This window comes from Microcaecilia unicolor, chromosome 10, assembly GCF_901765095.1.
Source record: "Microcaecilia unicolor chromosome 10, aMicUni1.1, whole genome shotgun sequence".
NCBI lineage: Eukaryota > Metazoa > Chordata > Amphibia > Gymnophiona > Siphonopidae > Microcaecilia > Microcaecilia unicolor.
The window spans coordinates 146,273,849-146,293,911 of NC_044040.1; the positions used below are offsets into that span (position 1 = coordinate 146,273,849).

At 40.4% G+C, this 20,063-nt stretch overlaps 1 protein-coding gene across 1 annotated transcript in view; it reads left to right on the top strand.

The window, feature by feature from the left end:
* The window catches only part of DGKD (diacylglycerol kinase delta), a 327,912-nt gene that overhangs the window by 302,508 nt on the left and 5,341 nt on the right, over positions 1-20,063 (top strand). Inside the window, 4 exon segments of the mRNA XM_030217200.1 lie at positions 3,740-3,830; positions 3,833-3,856; positions 10,876-10,905; positions 10,908-11,005. Coding sequence (XP_030073060.1) covers positions 3,740-3,830; positions 3,833-3,856; positions 10,876-10,905; positions 10,908-11,005 — 243 coding nt within the window.

Here is a 20,063-nt window from a genome sequence, read left to right on the forward strand (position 1 = left end):
CAAAATTAGTCGAACTGCCATGTTCTGTATCGTCTGGGTCTCTCTCTTGTAAGAGATGTAAATGGGCTTTATCCCTGGAATGTAAATTATGATATAAAAGTAGCGGTAACAGCAGCATGGAGTATTATTCATTTTACTGGTTTGTTTATCGTTTTTGGTGTAATGTTGTACTGTTCTTAATGTTATATTATTGCATTGTTTTAAAAGGTTTTAATCATGGAAAAGTGTTGTAAACATTTTTATGTTCAGTAAACACAGCACATTAATACCATTTGTGCTTTGCAAAGCAATAATATGGAGGGTGTGCCTTAGCTCCTATAGAGTCTTTTTAGATTGTTGTTTTATAGCACATAGTCAGTCCTTTGTTGGTATACAGTTTTATTTACTGTATAAGCCCTTGGGCTCTGGTTTCATTGAACTTGCTTGAATTTATTTGCCAGTTTGTTGTGTTTGTGTATACATATATATATATATATATATATATATATATATAGATATATATTATATATATATAGATTCGCTATACTGTAATTTAATTCTTGGATTTATAATCCGCTTAACCATCAAATTCAAAGTACCAATGTCACATTATAAGCAGGTATTGTCTCTGTCCCTAGAGGGCTCACAACCTCAGTTTTTGTACCTGAGGCAATGGAGGTTAAGTAACTTGCCCAGGGTCACAAGGAGCTGCAGTGACAATCGAACCCAGGATGACAGGATCAAAGCTCGCTGCACTAACCATTAGGCTACTTGATTCACCACTAGGCACATTAACCTGCTGATGGATTGCTGCATATATATTCTAACAGTTTTTGCTTCTATTACATCTAGAATGTAAACCGCACTAAACCCCTGAAAAGGGGGATATTAGAGGTATACAAGAACTGATTTGGATTGAATTGAATTTAACCACTACATTAGTGCTTTCAAACCTAGAACTAAAAAAGTGCTAAAAATAAACATTAAATTCTTGAGCTGAAGTCTTCAGAGCATCTGGTTGAGTCTGAGACATGGTGGCAGACTAACCTTCAGCCCCTGCAAACAACTTTTTTGAGGGGAGGGAAACAAGACACCCTGAAGTGAGAGACTGCATGGGTCTCCCTGTGGTGACATACTGATTTTCCTCTGAGATCCTTTGTTGATGATTTTTCTTTTGATCACTGCCTCTGGAATCTCTAGTGACACACTGCTTTCCATCTGAGGGGAAGTGCCTCTGGTCTGACTCTGAGGCAGATGCACTAAAGCTAATGAGCCTTAATGACTCTCCAACGAGGAAAATTTGATCCGTTGCATGCATCAAAGGGCTTTTACCGATGAAGCCAGCAGCTACGAAAACGGAATGGAGATGAGCAATTAGGTGTAAACCCCCATTGAAAACGACATGCACTAACCTTTTCCGATTGCCTTTACGCAGGAAAAAGGCAGGAAAACTAACGAGAGGTCTGGACCACTCGTTAGGTCAGCTCTGTGGCAGGAAAAATCATTAAGAGAAAAAATAAACAAACTTTGAGCCAATCCCAGCGCATTAGCAGAGCTAAAAGCGCTGTGATTGGTCCAAAGGACGTCAGAAAAACAAAAATAAATAAAAATAAAAAAAGGATCGGGATGGGGCAAGGGCGCTCATCAGGAGCGTCCTGTACGGGACGGCCTTGCCCCCCCCCCCCCCCCCCCCCCGCCTGCTCGCCACTTTCCGCCCCGCTCCCCCCACCCCGAAAAAGCAAAATTCGAGCAGCCCCTGCCCCCCTCCCTTCCTCACTACTCTCTCACCTCAGCTCCGCCTCCCGACATCCTCCGTCCTGTGCCCCGCCCCCTTTTGGTGTCGTCGCCGCCATTCCCCTCTTCCATCTGGCCCCCCTCCCTCTTCCGGGCCCGGCAGCGCCTCTGTCCGAAGGCGCTGCACGGGCAAGAAGAAAGCTGATGGCTGCCTTCGCCCAGCTTCGATGGGCGCGTTTCTCCTGCTGGGCCCGCCCCTGTCTGACGTCAGTAACACCTACGTAGGTTACTGACGTCAGACGGGGCGGGCCCAGCAGGAGAAAGACGCCCATCGAGCTGGGCGAAGGCAGCCATCAGCTTTCTTCTTGCCCGTGCAGCGCCTTCGGACAGAGGAGAGAGGCGCTGCACGGGCCCGGTAAGAGGAGGGGGGCCCGATGGAAGAGGGGAATGGCGGTGACGACCCCAAAAGGGGGCGGGCACAGGACGGAGGATGTCGGGAGGCGGAGCTGAGGTGACAGAGTAGTGAGGAAGGGAGGGGGACCGGGGCAGCTAGCATTTTGCTTTTTCGGGTGGGGGGAGCGGCGGAAAGTGGCGAGCAGCGGGGGGGGGCAAGGCCGTTCGTACAGGACGCTCCTGATGAGCGCCCTTGCCCCCTCCCGACCCTTTTTTTTTATTTTTGTTTTGATTTGATTTGGGAGCCATGTGCTTGTGATTTGACTGTGTTTTGACTGTTTGTGGCATGCCAGAGCAGCTAACATAACGCTTGGCTGCTCTGCGCATGATTGGGGGCCGATTAACGATGTGTATTGTGATTCTTTGGTACATGTACGTTTCAATACCGATCTCAGCATGTGTGGACTTTTTTTTTTGGTGCATTTTTCGTTATTTTAAAATCGTTAGGGACTTTAACGATTTAGATTTTTTTACGTTTGGTTGCTGCATCTGCCTCTCTGTGCTTTCCTTCTGAGGTTCTGTCCTTTCAATGATGCTGCCTGTGTTACCCTCTGTAAAAGAATCCACGATGGACGCTGTGTGCATTCTCTCTTGTGTGGAGGGGGAAGAAGCTTCCCTGCAAGGTAAAACGCTATCACCAAGGGGATCAATGCAGAAAGAATGCATATTGTATACATTCTCTATGGCAGTCACTGCAGTTGTGCTCTATGTGTTCTCTGCCCCCCCCCCCCCCCCCCCCCCCCCCCGGTGAGGAGGAAGTTCCTATAAAGATGCTGTATATATTCTCTTTGCAGAGGGGTGGGTGGAGAGGAGGTGATGTCCTGCAGTGATGATATGAAGTAATTTATAAAGGATTTTTCAGGCATAAAGGCCTTTTATAAGTGTAAAATGGCTTAAATAAAATTTATCATATGAGTTCTGTGCTTAAAAAGTATGTGTGATGACAAAAAAGTGTGTACTTTATGCAACTTGTTTGTAGGCATTTTCTGGGATGGTGAATGGCTGGATTTGTGATTTACTTTTGTACTTTATAAGTTATGTGCATACTTTTACACAGTAACATTTACGTCGGTTTCCCGAGCAGGCATAATGTCCATGGCTTCAGTCTAGCCTTAACTTCTACTGGTTTATCCTAGTGTTAGTATAGAAACATAGGTGCCTTTGTGGCCTTTATAAAATAGCACCTTCTCAACTTCCAACCTATGCGCTCTTATGAATCACCATGTATATCCATTCCTCATGTGGGATTCGGATGGTGATGCTCTCAGCATTACCCCTGGAAAGGGGAGAGCACCTCCCAGTGCCACTTTGTTTTCCCAGGGGGTTCCCTGTGGTAACACACTGGATGTTCTCTCTGGGGTGATTCCTACAACCCTTCTTGGGGATTTCTTCAGTGATGCTTTGTGCTTTTTGTATGGGTGGTGGCCCCTGCTTGGACACTGTGCATTGTGATAAGGCTTTGTTTGGGTTCTCTGCTGTAACATACTGTTTTATTTCTGGGGAGATCTCTGAGATGATGTCCATGCACTGCATCTGTGGTCCCTGAGATGACATGCTTTTCTTTCTTTCACAGAACCAGATGATGGATTTTTCCAAGCGCAGTCGCAGTGGTAAATTTCGCCTGGTGTCGAAGTTTAAAAAAGAAAAAAACAACAAGAACAAAGAGATAGGACTCACGTGGGAATACCTGGTATCTACCTTTGTAGCTGTGTGCAGCCCAGTATTCGGAGTCTTAAAATCCTCCTGTATATGTGCTTCCCATAGTCTCTTCCCACTCTCCTTCCTCTACTGTCCCTTGCACCCCACAACCTTACTTTGCTGAAGTTTATATTGTGTGTACCTTAACCAATCTTGTTATGTGGCCTGTAGGATATCATTTCTAGGTGTTGCTTATTCACAGATACTGGGTAAGCTAAGCCTGGGTTATGTATGTGTGTGTATATGTATATTTGTGGTTCCCACTTTCTCAGTCCAGCTCCCAGGATTGGTGCTAAGATATATTGGTGTTTCACCATTTCTCTTCTAATGTTTATAGATTCCTAGGGTGGGATTTTTGAGCACTTCTTTCAAGTAGGGAGGGATATTCTAAGTTCCCAAGTATCCATATGCTCGCGTTTTACCGTGCCAGACCCCTCCCTCTAATGTAGTTAATGATGTTTCTCTCATTGATTCACCCCTCAGGCTTTAATCAGTTCTCAAATCTAATTGGCTGGGGATCCTGCATCCACACAGGTGCACCCTGAGCTCAAATCCTGTTGGTCAGTAATGATAGAAACTGGCCAATGAAATCAGCCTGTGGTACCTGGACCCTTTCTCCTATTGGGTTAGTTGATTTATTAGTTTGTAATTTACCCGTGAAGCTTTTCTGCTGCTAAACATATGATTTCTTTTCGTTTTATGTTTTGTATTCTAAGGATTTGTGGGTACTTGACTCTTTCGCAAGAGATTGCCTTCTTCCAGGTTATAGATTCTTAAGAACATGCTGGCTGTCTCTTCTTTCACTGCAGGTCAAGAGGCTGTCTGTTGGCCTATCCACAGCATCCTTGAGTGAGGGGAGGTATTAGCATTTGTTAGGAAATATTCACTCTCAGAATAGAAAATGAAATCTAACCTTTGCATTGTCCTGTAAACATTCGGCATGTGGTTGGTGTGCTAAATGACACAGTCGATGGCTTCTGAGTCACTGCAGAGAAATTTCCAGCTTGGTGCTGTGGAAGTGGCAGAGTCAGATAGCTAGTAGATAGACACAATGGTGACAATTTCCCATGATCTACAACGGATTTTTTTTTTTTTGCAATGTCTATGATCCCCAGCCTGAGCTATGATATATGGGCATTGTAGTTTTCCCCTTTTCTCTCCCTTTTAGAATTGTGGATATTATTGACCCTCCTCTCTCTCCCATGTGACATTTTGGGTACTGTTAGCTCTGCTATGTTGGTGGTCTTAACCTTTCTTTCTCCAAACTGAGGTGGTTGTGCCTTTGGCCATCATTGATGCTACCATCATTTGTTTTGGGGTTTTTTTTTCTGAGTTTTGAGTGTATTTTTGGATCTCTAATTGCATATGATTTTGAGTTATTTTGCCCTTTTTCTCTCTGCCTTTCTTTCCCTCTTTCTCAGTGGTGTGATTCTCTGAGGACATGGCTCCTCATAAGTGTGTGATGTCATTTGGAGGAGCCACAGTTGGAGTAATGTTTACGAAGCTGAAGTGTTTTCCAAACAGTGTGTCTCAAGCAGGTCCTGGAGTATCTCCTATCCAATTTGCCTTTCAGTATATCCACAATGAATGAGCTTGAAATAGATTTGCATGCACTACCTCTATTGTATTCAAATCTATCTTATGTATATTCATTATGGCTATCCCGAAAACCAGACTGACTAAAGTGTACTCCAGGACCAGCATGAGAACCCTGTTCTTGCATGCTCAAGCAAGCACGAATAGGATGTCATGCACCATTACTATCACTGAGAGCCACCTCAGTTGTTTTTCTTCCACAGAGCCAAACAGCCACATATTTTGCACTGTTTAACTTTTAATAAATTTCCTGTTGTCCTGGTTTTTGCCATATTGGTTTCAATTCCTCCTCCAGGTATTTCATTGACTATGGAAGTTGGCTTGATATGTATATAGGATTTTTTTGGCATGATCACCATCTGAAGAATAAAAATAATTTTATTTCATATTGATATTAATTTATTTAATACGGAGGAAAAAGACCTCAGTGGTCATAAGCATTCTGTATATGGCTCTGATCTTACAGGCCAATGTTACTGGTTGCAAATTATGGCTCAATTCAAATCAAATCAATTCTTATATACTGCTAATATCCTCTTTCCAGGGTTCAGTACGGTTTACATTCTAAGTGAGACAAAAGCCAATAATGTTAGTGTGAGCTTTGAGAACAATTAGAGACCATTGGTGTAGTGCAGGAGACCAAAATCATTATTGGAAAGGATAATGGATGATACTAGGTAGAAGTCAGTGGATTGTTACGAAGCAGTCTTTGGGAAGAGAAAGGATTTTAGCCTCTTCCTGAAGCTAAGGTAGCTGTTTTCTGTTCTGATGGCAATAGGTAGAAAGTTCCATATTTTGACTCCAAGTACAGGAAATAGAGAGCTGAAAATCTTCTGATTTCGAATTGTCTTTTGAAATGGTAACACTAGCATCAGTTGTTCTTTCAGTCTGTTAGACTGGACCAAATGTAGCAAAGTGGTCTTAGCAGTTCAGAGGTGAAATCCTGTAAGATTTGAAAAACTAAACAAGCTACTTTGAACCTGAGTCCATCTGCTATGGGAAGCCAGTGCAGTTTGTTAAGATGAGTTAAAACACTAGTGTATCTGTTTAATCTAGTATATTAGTCTAGCAGCTGTATTCTGAATGATTAGCATTTTTTTCTGATATTAACATTTAAAACCAAGAAATAGAACATTACAGTAATCCAAGTGAGGTAGGACTAACATTTGGACTACCGTAATAGTGGAAAGGCTTTTTGGCCGAAGAATGATCTGACTAGATGTAGCTGTCTCATTCTGAATAGTGTTTTCTTCTTTAGCTGGTTAATATGGGAAGAGAAGGTGACTGAAGAATCAAGCAAGGCAACTAGTACTCTGGTTTCAGACTCGACTGTAAAGCTTGACCATTGGACAAAGATATTGATGATGAGACCTCAGCTTCCTGATTTCGGAACCACAGGACCTTAGTTTTTTGTGCATTCATTTTCAGTTTATTGGTCAGAGACCAGGTGCTAACAGCAGTCATGCCATTTGCTACAGACTGAGTTGTATCTTTGTTTGATGCTTTCACTGGTAAGAGAAGCAGGATGTCATCTGCATAGGATAATAATAATAGGTCATTAAGACTCAGGTGTATTGAGGCAAGGGATGACATAAAGAGATTGAATAGGATAGGTGGGAGGACCCCGTAGTTAGGAGACCAGTAGCTGGAAAGTTGGTTGGTTTGCTTGACAGAATAGCTTCGATTTGAAAGGAATTCACTGACCAATTTGATCACAGTCCCTGTTATTCCTTTCTGGTTCAAGCATTTAAGTAGCAATGTGTGGTTACTCACATTGAATGTCGCCAATATATTGAATTTGAGAAGACATTTTTTGGTTGTCTTTGCATAGGTGTTGTTTGACATATGTAGTTAGAATTAGCAGCAATGTTTCCGTTCTAAGTGACAATCTGAAGCCAAATTGTGACCAGTGTAATATAGAAAATTTTTCTAGATATAAAGAGAGTTTCTAATACTTTAGTAAAAACAGGTATGGTTGCCACTGGATGGTAGTTTGCGGTCGATGTTACATCTAGCCCAGATCCCTTCAACAGCAGAGTGAGAACAATTTGCCCATGTCAGGATGAAGAGAGACAGTTTTTAACAGCTCATTGAGATCATTGAGCAACGAATTTACTGCTTCCATAGGGATGGATTTGAGTAGGTATTTGGGCAATGATCCAGGGAGCAGTTGGCTCAGGATCATTTCAACTGCAGTGATCTTACATCCTCAACTGTTAGTGGTTGAAAAGATTCCCAGTTTTGAGTCCTTGGATTGTAGGATCTCCAGTAATTGAGACTTAACTACAGGTTGGACTGAACAGCTTTAGATAGTTTAGACCTAATTTGGAGGATCTTATTGGCGAAATGATCAGCTAGGTCTGTGGCGGTGGTACATTCTAATTTCTAAGATGTTTCTTCTATTTTAAAGTATAGGAAAAGACCTTGATGAATTGGGCCCATCATGATTGTGCTGTAAGCTCAACCAACGCAAATGAGGCCACATCAATAATCAGTATACTAAACAGCAGTCTGATTAGCAATGGATTTACTCAATTCTCATTTATCGGTCAAAATATCTCCTATTTTTCAATGTATGCATATAAAAATTATTTACTTAAATTAAGCTGGATACATTTAAATTTAGAAACTATTCACTTACCTTAGAAACTAGTATTATGATCAAACGTGGTTATATACTGCGTCCCGATAACCAGCCATTTCACCTTCTGGCTTCCTCAGGGGACTACCTCATGACAACTGATGTTAATATATCAAATGCAAACCCTTTTGCTCAATATAATACCTAAAAACCCAAACAATTATGTGTCCATTCATAAAGGCTAATACCCCAATTTACACCAAACCTATATAAATATTGCTAACATGTAACATATACTACAGATACATAAGTGCAAACTCCACCCATGAGGGGAATTACCCCCATGGCTACCATATTGAAATGCTAAAGTGCAATCTACATATACTCCCCTACCAATAGTACAAACTAATGACTCATCAAATCATTGCATCCTGAGTTGTAACTACAGTCTTAATGTATCCTAATGAACTACTAATTAAATGTCCGCATCATGTTGGACACCATAACCTGTGATGTATCTCTGCCATGTTTGTGGGCTAGTCACAATATCCTTAACTGCAAGAGATGACACCTGAGTACAGATGCATCCAGCTTGGGTTGGTGAGCTTATGTAAAGTGGTTCCAACACTTAGAACTTATGGTCCACCCAGTAAACATATCACCCGATAAATTTCTTTTCCAGCCCCCATATGTGTAATGGTGTAAGGGTTTCAGAGATCAGTTGTCTAACCAAATCATCCTAATTCAGACAGACAGAGAGAGAGAGAGAGAGAGGAACAGAGTCAATACTTCCTGTTTTTGGAAACTGTCAGAATGAGAAACTGAGCCATCTCACAAAGGATGTCTCACAGAGCCACATACTATGTACAGAAGGATAATGTCTAAACAGATAGAGAGTTGAATCCTTCAATCTCATTAATTATACCTGGACAGAGGAATAGCAAACTGAATATCTGTGAGTGGAATATCCATGGCAGGTCTGTTTGCGTCTTCTCTGAACAGAAAGGTTCCTCGGTTCTGTTCAAGATAGGGACTCAAGGCAAATTAGCTTCAGATGTTTTGTCCCTAGATTGATTTTCTGTATACATGTTCTCCAATTCCTCTAGTGGAAAAGACTTTGCAAAACCCCAGGAGAGACCTAGGCATTATGATTCTCATAGTCCTACTGGCCAAGAGAGTGGGAGTTATCCATGAGGGGAGCCAGGTTGGTTGGAGAATTTTCCAGCCCCCATCATGCAGAATCAGGGAATTATATTAAATCCCAAAATCAGGTCCCAAGAGAGGATATTTTTATTTCCCTTAACTTGCCTATTAATGTATCTTATATTGTTTGATTTCAATGAAAGTCCCTGTAGAAAGCCATATGGTTTCAAATGGAAGAGGTTTGCTATCTGATGCAAGGGAAAGGTCCTTGGTACTTTCTCTGGTCCTATACGAAAACCTTCTACATTTGTCAGAATCTGGTCTGAAGGCTAACTCTATTAGGGTTCACCTCAGACCAAGTGACATTTAGCACCATAATGTAGAAGATAAACCCATCTCTCTGTAACTTTTAGTTAATTGGTCTACACAGGCTTGTTTCTGATGAAGCTTCCCACCAACCCATTTGCTATGTTTTAGGACATCAGTGTTGTGCTATCCCAACTGGTAAAAGCTCTGTTGTGCGCCACTTGACTCCAGCAAGCTAAAGTACCTGACCTGTAAAGTTTATTTTTGGTGGCAGTTAATCAGCATACAGAGTCCAGTGAGCTCCAAGCCCAGCCTTTCCTAAGGTAGTGTTTGATTTCCATCTTACCTAGTCAGTTGTCTTTCCAGCATTATTTTCTCAGATTATATGTCCACAAAGGCGAACATGCTTTGCAAATTTAGATGGCAAAAGTGTCTTAGCCTTCTGCTTGGAATAGATTAAACCCCTTCTTTTGAGCCCAATAAACCTGGTATTGCCATTGTCAAATTAGATAGCACACCATGAGGCTTATTTTCAAAGCACTTAGCCTCCCAAAGTTCCATAGAAACATATGGAACTTAGCCTCCCAAAGTGCTTTGAAAATATGCCTCATAATATATCTCCTTCGGTGATGTTCAGGCAGGTCTAACTTTGGAAGGCATGTCAAGAATTAAAGGGAAATCATTTTCCATGTAAAAGCATGGTTTACATATTTTTTATTTATTAGGATTTATTTACCACCGTTTTGAAGGAATTCATTCAAGGTGGTGTACAGTAAGAATAAGTCAACATAAGCAATAGACAATTACAGCAGTATGACTGTTAAATGACTATTATAAAATGTGCAAGTGTATACATGTATGCAAATAGGTGTGTTGATATTTTTCCTTTGGGTTTGAAGGTGACTTGTAGCTAGAGTTTTCGTTTGTGTGGACTCATATATCCTGTTTGCCCTCAGAGAAAGCAAGTTGCTTACATGTAACAGATTTTCTTTGAAGACAACAAGACATTAGCCCTCACAAAAGCCTTCCACCTCCCATGGTTTCTGCTCATTATATCTATAAACTGAACTGAGGTGGCTCTGTGAAAAAACAGTGATATGGGTAAACATACATATTCAGCTGAGTATTCTAGAAGGCTCTTCAGCTTCAGTGCTCCAACCCAGGCTGTGCCATCCGGCTTCACCCACTGCTGTCCTCTGAGAACATCTGTTACAGGTAAGTGACTTGCTATGTGTAATGGTGACCTTCCTATCTCCACTGTGGGATTGTGGGCATTATGATTTTCCTTTCTTTCTGCCATGGGACTTTGGAGCAGTTGGCCTTCTTTTCACTTTCTGCTATGGTTTTGGGTACTGAATGCACTCCTGCTTTTCCATCTCTGACAGTTCACCTCTGGGGGACGGAGGAGGTGGCAGCCTGCTTGAACACCTCAGTCTCTGTGAGTATAAGGATATCTTCATTCGGCACGACATCCAGGGCTCTGAGCTCCTTCACCTCGAGCGGAGGGACCTCAAGGTACTTTCCTGTTGACCACATCAGAAGTAACACGCTTCTTCTACATGGCCGCTCTTTGCATCTCCATCCAGATGTTTGAGGAAGCCTATCTTCCAGAGGATTGGCTTCAATATATACTCATTGCTCTCATTCTCTTCCAGTCACTTTGTGAGCACTCTGGTAGCAGAAGAAGAGTCAAGTGTTCAGCAGATCCAGAGAGAAGTCTAGGGTAGCACAAGTTCAGGCAATAGTGAATGGTTAACTAGGTACAAGAGTTGAGGATCCATATGCATACGTCTTGCCTAGTAGGAAGTCAAAGGCATTACACTTTTAGTGGCATTTTATTCTCCACGCATTAGTGTACTCAACATTTAAAATATAAATGGATTTTTTTGTTACTTTCTGAGATTATAATCAGTAAAACCCACACGTGTATTGTTTCCAGGTATATCCCTGCATTTCATTTATATCACATTTATGTATCTGATTTGAACTGGACATCGGGTATAGTGAGAAATTGGCATTGGGGGATCCAAATTGAAATTATGATGTTCAAAAACCATAGGCTACAGAGTAATCTGTAATATTCTCATCACCAATCTGAAACCCTTAGATACTCTCTTATCCACAGGTGGCAGACCAATGAAATCTCATGTTTCACAATATTTTAAAGAAGAAACACTATGTGATATGAATAGTCTTGTTTTTTGAATCCTCACTACATTGTTGTGATGATCATGAATCCTGCTCACAAACCTAACTTCACTCAACTAACAAACACCTTAGTATAAAACCATGTTTTTAACTTCTTAAAAGTTAAATAATTCCTCTCAAATTGCAATTCCACAGCTTAGGACCAAGTCTTGTAATGCCTGTGAACAAGCAGACTGTAACCACACATTGCATGGAACTGAAAGCTGGGACTACTGTGAATGCCTGAAGTAATTCACAAAGGAACAAAGGACCATCCAAATACAGATCATGAATATGAAACAAAAGATCTTAAACTGAACCCAATTCTCTAGGCAGACTGGAGAAATGTGATCTGTGGTCTTCTTATTCATTAATAAATATGCAGCTATATTATGAGTGGAGGAGTGGCCTAGTGGAGTGGTGGACTTTGGTCCTGGGGAACTGAGGAACTGAGTTGATTCCTACTTCAGGCACAGGCAGCTCCTTGTGACTCTGGGCAAGGTCACTTAACCCTCCATTGCCCCATGTAAGCAGCATTGAGCCTGTCATAAGTGGGAAGCGCGGGGTACAAATGTAACAAAAAAAAAACAAGCTGAAATCCTCATCTGGGTACTTCGGATACTACAATAACACTACTACAACAGCCTTGTTATAATAAAAGCATGTGTTAATGCTGACAAATCCATCTGGTCCAACAAGAGATGAATACACCTAAATAACTGTAGCCTTTCAAGTGGATCCCTTACAGCTGAAGAAATCTGATCATTGAAGGATAATCCCTATCAACAAAACACCTAAATTTTGCACAACCTCTCTCCCACTTAAAGTGAAGTCCTCAGTAGATGGCAACATGATAAGGGTATTCTGATTTTCTATTTATTCACAGATAATGCAGTCTTCCAGGATTAAACTTCAGTTCTGCTTTCTTAACCATTGCAACACTTCTTTCAGATAATTATTGACCACTGATATCATCTGCAGATAATGACAGGACATTCCAGAGTGCTCTAGTATCTGAAACACTGGGCTTAAATAAGATTAAGAAGTAGAAGTGACTATACTGATCCATGTGGTAAGCTACAGGTCATTGGGACAACATCTGATTCCCAGCCCTTCTAGATTATCTTTATACTGGCATAATGGATGATAAATGCTGCCAAGCTTAAATGCAAATGCAGGCTTTGCTTAGCATTGAATCTAAATCAGCTGATTGATTGTAACAGCATGAAATTAGCATGAAATGTTGCCAAGCTTAAATGCAAATGCAGGCATTTGCTTCGCTTTGAATGTAAACTAGCTGATTGATTGTTACAGCGCCTTAAACACTGATATGAATACCAGTAAAACACTGTTCACCATTTACTGTCTCACCCTACTCTTACACGCAAACACAACCCACGACCCAGACAAAAACAACCCCATAACTCACAAACCATACAGCACTCACACACACATAATGCCCACCCTAAATAACATTCATAACAATCCAACCACAATACACCAAATCTATAAACAACCTAGTAACAACACACCAGACCAAAGACACGAAAACCAACCAATAGGAAAAATCTCCGCATACGAACATCATCAACAAAAAGAGAAAAACAACAACAAATTCAACCACCGAAGAAACAGACAACTAATAAAAATAAACACATCGAACCCCTCCACAGAACCATACCGCTCAATCCAACTAGGATACATCAATGCAAGATCAGCAGTAAGCAACTCAGTAGATATACTAGACTGGATTGCCACAGATAATTTAGACCTTCTATTCATCACAGAAACCTGGTTCCACAGCCCAACAGACCCCTCCATCCTAGAGACATGCCCACCAGAATACAAAATCACCCACTGGACAAGAATGGAAAAGAGGGGAGGAATAGCCATAATTTACAAACCCAACTTGAAATTGCCTCGACAAGAATCAATCATCCAAACCTACTAGGACACAATCCTATTTCTACAGACCACCAGGAAAATGGCAAGACTTCCAAACGCAACTCATGGACTTCATCTCGAACACATGTTCTCTGCCTCAACATCCTTATAATAGGAGACATCAACCTACACCTTGAAGACGACACCTCAACAAGCACACGAGAAATGCAAAGAATTCTTAAAACTATGGGATCTACACACACCTAACACTCAACCAACACACACAAAAGGACACACACTTGCCATCATTACACACAAATTCGACCCAGACTCACTATTCCTACTTACTGACACAAGATGACACCTACCTATGGTCAGACCACCATAAAGCATACGTCTCCCTCTACTGAAGAAAAACACACATAAACGCACTCAACAACCTTGAGCGAACAACATACACCACGAGAAGAAAAATAGACCCCACAACATTCTGGCAACAGATCTACCAGAACGAATGGTCAACAAATGCTGACACCATCCAATTCCTCAAAGAATGGGACGATATATGCACAATAACATTAGACAAAATCGCCCCAATCCAAACCAGAACAGCACACAGGAAGAAATCAAATCCATGGTTCACCGAAGAACTGAAAAAACTTAAAACACAAGTCAGGAAACGAGAACGCGCATGGAACAACAAAGAAAGATGATCAAACACTAAACGCCTGGAAAACTACTTCGGAGGAATACAAATATACCATAAAACAGACCAAAAGACTACATTACAAACAATGTAGGACCAAACTACAAAGACACACACAAACTCTTCTACCTCGTGAATAAATGGTTAGACACCACACCAGTTACAACCAACAGCAAAGACATACCAGGTGGTCGACGACCTTGCGATTACTTCAAGGAGAAATTATACAACTACGACTTAAAAATACCCGCCAGCCCTATTGAATACGCCACACTTCTAGACTGTCTAGACCCAGAAGACGGAATATACCCAGCAGACAGAACCTGGACCGACTTCGAATTATTATCAGAAACCTCATCTCTGAAACACTCAAAAGATTGCCAAATCCAATTGCAAACTAGATATATGCCCAAACAACCTCATGAGATCAGCTCCTCAACAATTCATAATAGACCTAACGAACCACATAAACTTCATGTTACAAAACGGACTTTTCCCAAAGGAAAAAGGAAAAATTCTACTCACCCCAATACCTAAAGATACAAAGAAAAGCGCAAGTGAAATAACCAATTACAGACCAGTGGCATCTATACCACTAATAACCAAAATAACTGAAGGGACAGTAACAAAACAACTCACAAACTATCTAAACAAATTCTCAATACTGCATGATGCCCAATCAGGATTCCAGTCGAATCACAGCACAGAAAACAGTATTATTACCCTAATGACAAAATTTAAACAAATGATTGCAACCTGGCAACAACATACTCCTCCTACAATTTGACATGTCAAGTGCCTTGATATGGTGTACCATGGAATCCTACTACACATACTTGAATATTTTGGCATCGGAGGAAAATGTCCTAAACTGGTTCAAGGGGTTCCTAACCCTGCGCTCATACCAGGTCACATCAAACTCAACCCCTCTCACCACTATTTTCACACCTATTGATGATCCCCTTGGCAAACTTCTATCAAAACCATAACCTCAACCCGTATATATACGCCGACGATGTAACAATATACATCCCTTTCAAACAAGACATTAAAGAGATCCTCATTGAAATCAACCAAAGTCTACACATCATGAACTCCTGGGCAGATGCATTTCGATTGAAACTAAACGCAGAAAAAACTCAATGCCTGATACTCACCTCCCAGTACACACGAGGAATTCACACTGCTATAAACACACCTAAACTAAACCTTCCAGTCTCAGAAACTCTAAAAATCCTTGGAGTAACTATTGACCGCCACTTAACACTTGAAACTCATGCAACAACACAACCAAGAAAATGTTCTACTGCATATGGAAACTGAAAAGAATAAGACCATTCTTCCCGAGATCCGTCTTTCGCAGCCAAGTGCAATCCCTCGTACTCAGCCATCTGGATTACTGCAACTCACTATACGCAGGTTGCAAAGAGCAAATACTGAGGAAACTTCAAACAAGCCCAGAACACAGCAGCCAGACTCATCTTCGGAAAACCAAAATAACGAAAGTGCCAAACCCTTACGAAAGAAGCTACACTGCTCCCACTCGAGGAATTGCATTACTTTTAAAGTATGCACATTAGTCCCAAAATCATTCACGGTGAAGCCCCATCTTACATGTCTGACTTAATAGACTTACCACCTAGAAAACGTTAAAAGATCATCCCGAACTTTCCTCAACCTTCACTTCCCAATTGCAAAGGCATAAAAGTACAAAACGTTACACGGCATCAACCTTTTCTTATATGAGCACGCAATTCTGGAATACACTACCACGCAACCTGAAAACGATCTATGAACTAACCAACTTCCGCAAATCATTGAAAACCCATCTCTTTGATAAATTTACTGAAAGAATCAAAACACATTAAGTCCGCACACACTATTAGTAATGCAATAATACATTCTCTTCTGAATTCCCATCCCCCGTAATTTTTTATCACATTTATACCTCTACTCATAGAAAAAGTTATACCGAATTGTTCTTCTACTACTGTTCAGTTGCCCTATTAGTTCCCGTTGTTTCTTTTCCATTGTTCCATTGTTCTTCTCCATTGTTCTATTCCCTTAACGACACTTTAACTTGTTTTCGCATAACCACTCACAATGTAATCCATAACCGAGTTGTAACAAACTGTATTTTCACCATTCACAATGTTATTGTAAGCCACACTGAACCCGCAAATAGGTGGGAAAATGTGGGATACAAATGCAATAAATAAATAAATAAAAATAACCAAGAATACACCATCACAATTAATCCTAATTTTGCTAGCCTTTAAATAACAAGAAAAGACTATGTAAAATATACCATTTTGTTTACCCTTTTCATTAATATATAAAGAACAACTGTGTTAAATGCCACAGTTAGACCCAATAAAACAAATAGATTTGCATTCCCTATCCAAACTTAAACCTAATATCGTTTAGCAATGGACCAACACCATCTGTCCTGTGGCCATTCCAAAAACTGGATTGCCTAGGACTAATGCCAGTGTTTCCAAGAACTCCAATAAATAGTTTGATTTATCCAGAGATATTGATAACTTCTTTAATAAACTAAACAAATGCAGTTTAAAAAAAAATAAAAACTGAAATGTGAATCACTTCTCATGCTGTCTTTTGATATCTGGATTATTCTCTCTATATTTACTGAGGAAGCAGGACCTGAGAAACAACTGGTTCTTATATCAGCTCTTTCTGCTCCAGAACTGGATTTGTAATATTTTCACTAGAAAAAGTCTTGAGGCAAACTCTGGTTCTTTTAAGCAGGTCCTTTTTCTGTTTGAAACCCAATATCAGACATGGGAAGGGGTCTCATTTACATATTTTTGATCCAAAGAGCAGGGAAACACGGACTTCTTGTGCATCCAGTCTTAGAACTTCTGTTATATGATACCGTCAAAAGAGATCGTCCAAGATCAGCCTTCATCAGGTCAAACATCTTGAGGCAGAGAAGTTATTCTTTTTTTTACAGTAGAAGTGGTACCAGTCTCAACATTTTCTGCTATTTATCGCAATTATTTCAAGATACGTAGATGTCTGGAAGAATTAAACAAATATAAAATCTAAAGTCATTTGGAGGGGAGAGGGGCAGCATAGGCTACTGTTAAGATGTTATTTTACCACTAACTCTTGCTGTTTTAGTACAGGTCCCATTTTATGCATTGATACCTAGTTGTTAATAACTAAGGTTAACTCATCTTAACAGTAGCCTAAATTAACTCCTCCCCTATTTATTGCTTGTTAGGTATTATATTGCTGTTAACCACATCAGTGTGGTTTACGGTCTAAAAAGGAAGGGATATTTAGCAGTGAACTAGAATGCTAATCCTTCAAGAGGGAGTTTCAACTGCTTCTCCATTGTAATGCTGTGGAAGATTTTTGTCTGAAGGTATCATGAAATCAAGAACAGCATAGCACAGGGTGCTACTACTGGAAATCTCATAAGAGCAGGCATTTCATGTTCTGCCACTACAGAGGGATAACATATACCCAAATGTTTGAAACTGGTGAAGAGAATTAACAAACCAGGAACTTACAGAGGCAAACCAAAATTCCCATTCATGATCATTTTAGGATCCCAGTGGGCCATAGTATACAGTTAAAAGCTTTCAATGTTCAGTTCATATATAATAATATCCTTAGATGATCTCTGGTTCTTTAAGAATGATTCTAAGTGTTCCTTAGAGATGTACATTGGTATGGTCCAGTTAGGTGAGGCACACAGCTCCACAGAGGACATGGTATGATTTATGCACCAGGTCTTCCATTGCTGGGGAACTGCAGAGGCAGCTTTCACAACCTTTGAAGGAGAAAGAATCCAAGTCATTGTGCAACAATCACAAAAAGTGGCTGGATTTAAGCCCATGATTGCAAGGTTCCAAAAGGAGCCATAGCCATGACTGACCAAAAATTGCTGTTTCAGTGACTGGGCTGAGTTGGAAGTAGATTTAACACAGAGGCAATAAAAGTCCTCAGACAGTTACAAATGAATGTTTATAGAGCTATAGCATACCAGAGGCCAGTTTTAGTTGAGCTGGAAGCCCAGAAGAAGAAGAGGGAAACTGCCTTTGTTAAAACAAAACTGACATTGGTGAATCGTAGCCTGAGTTTCCAGTTCTTTAGGATATACTGCCATTAGGTGGTTTTCCAGCTATAAGAAACCAATGCCTCAGTTTCTTTTCACCACATTTAGAAGAGTTTTCTTCTAGCCTACATTATCTCCACACTACCTTTAACAGAAGACTCCTTTCTTCTCTTTTTATTTCTTCTAGTGTTATTTTTAGTTGAAAATCCATTTATCCCCTTACTTGATGGTTTGCACAAAACTGTGGAAAGAAAAGCAGATTTGGTCCACTGGTGATGGTCTTGTTTATATGAGGTCTCATTTATGTCTTGATTTACTTAAGCTTATCGTCTGCTACCCAGTCAAGCTGGTGAAAGCTTCTTTTGACCCACTTAGTTCTTAATGACCTAGACAGTAGTATTTTTGTTGGTGGTCAGTGTATGAAGCATTTTCTCATAGACACAATAGGAAAACCTTTAGTACATCAGCAACAGGTCACTCTAAATGTTACAGAGGTTCTGCATACAGTTTCTAAGTTCTCCATTTTGGACTAGATTCTATATATCATGCCTAAAAACATTGGCGCCGAAACAAAAATATGCCTAGGCGAATTCTATAAAGTACACTTAAATTTCCATGCAATTTATAGAATATGCCAAGCGCCCATCCACATGACTAAATTTACTCATGGGCAGTTATGCCAAGTAAAAACTTGGTGTAAATGCTGACACTAAATTAGGCGCAGACCGGTTGTACTCTATAACAGCTCGTATAGATTTTAGAATCCTCCACGACCTGCCCATTCCACGCCCATGGCCATGCCCCCTTTTCAGCTATGCGACTTAGGATTTATACACATCATGTTACAGAATACATTTACACAGTTGTGCATGTTAAATTCTAATGCCAATTAGTCAGTATTTGCTTGTTAATTGGCAATTATCGCTCTGGCTTGTTAATGAATTAAGTTGTGCATACAAATCCAGAATACGACCGGATTTGCACATGCAATTTAAGTCACCCTGCCACCAGAGCAGATGTTAGGATGATGAGTAAGCTGGTAAGCTTCTCCTTTTTTTTTTTTTTTTCTCTGGAGACCTAGGTGAGAATGATTACCAGGATGCTTATTTTAACAGCACCTGCTTTCATAATGAAACTTACCAGAGCATAAATTAGAAGTTGTATATCTGCACTTGGCATCAAATACTGTTGTCTAGAGATTGGCCTACGCCTAGAATTTATGTTTGCCTTTACAGCACTTCGGAGGTTGTTCTCTAGATTCTCCTATTGCCCATTTTCATTGATGTGTTTTTCTCTTGTTGACAAAAATGTAAATCCCCAAATTCTCTGTTACATTTTTTTGCTTGTATCATATTAATACACCCCTTCAGACATTTCTCTTCCATGTTAGAAACATGAGAAGACAATTGTTTTACTTACAATAACTGTTCTCCAATGAAAGAGTATTTCAGTGCATTCATACAATTCACCCTTTCTCTTAGATGCTGTCCATTACCTTTCTTTAAAAAAGAAATAAAAAACCCAAAGCAGTAGATTTCCACTAACTGTAACAACCTAATGGCACCAAAAGTAAAGAAAAGTTCTGGAGCTTGAGAGAAGTGCCATGGGACAGGATATGTAACTCATTGTGTTGATGTCCTGAGAAAAGCACAAGCAAGTAACTCATCTGTCTGGAGCTAGAGATACACAATCCATCCTGTAACTAGGCC